Source organism: Brassica oleracea, chromosome C7, assembly GCF_000695525.1.
Source record: "Brassica oleracea var. oleracea cultivar TO1000 chromosome C7, BOL, whole genome shotgun sequence".
Taxonomy (NCBI): domain Eukaryota; kingdom Viridiplantae; phylum Streptophyta; class Magnoliopsida; order Brassicales; family Brassicaceae; genus Brassica; species Brassica oleracea.
The window spans coordinates 22,714,001-22,714,658 of record NC_027754.1 but is presented as its reverse complement, the minus strand read 5'-3'; the positions used below and the strand labels follow the sequence as shown (position 1 = coordinate 22,714,658).

Genomic DNA, 658 nt, shown 5'->3' with positions numbered 1-658 from the left:
TTAGGGATTTAGATTCTATCGTGCTGATAACATGTTGTGAAACTAGAAAATAGAATCTATGTTTCTGTATTATTCATAAACATAAGGAGTCTTTTATATATAGGGAATTACACCGTCATAGAATAATGGAAAGATTAAAGAAAGCAAATACAAATATGGAAAAAATACAAATCATAATCTAATAAAGAAAAGGCAAGATGCCGATTCTCTATCCCTCTCCTCACGGTCGACTCTCTCTCTCTCTAGCATTGGCCCGGTTATGAACCGGACTGGTTATGAACATCCACAATATGATGTATAACGATTCTATAGAAACATTCAATTAGCGTAACATAATTAAAACCAGTCTGCCTCTATACATATTTATAAAACGAATGATATTAAAGCTCCGCCTCTATGCATATTTATTAAAGTAATGATATTAAAGCTTCAAAGCTTCGTCACCACACCAGCACATGTAAACCCTAAAACACAGCATCGCCGTTATTATGATCTTGTGCATATTTCCAAGGATGATGAAAAGACCAAAGGTGGGGATGGGGATGGAGGAGACGGTGAGGTCAGTGAGGAACGAGACGAGCTAGCTGGAGTCCTAAGAGCCGTTGTGGCGGCTGATGAAGGAAGAGACGGTAGAGAACTAAGAGAAGGAGTGGAATGA

At 38.1% G+C, this 658-nt stretch overlaps 1 protein-coding gene across 1 annotated transcript in view; it reads left to right on the top strand.

Moving 5' to 3' along the window:
• Window positions 1–658, top strand: part of LOC106302866 — an 8,563-nt gene extending 7,905 nt beyond the window's left edge. Inside the window, exon 3 of the mRNA XM_013739274.1 lies at window positions 512–658. Coding sequence (XP_013594728.1) covers window positions 512–658 — 147 coding nt within the window. The remainder of the gene's footprint in view (window positions 1–511) is intronic.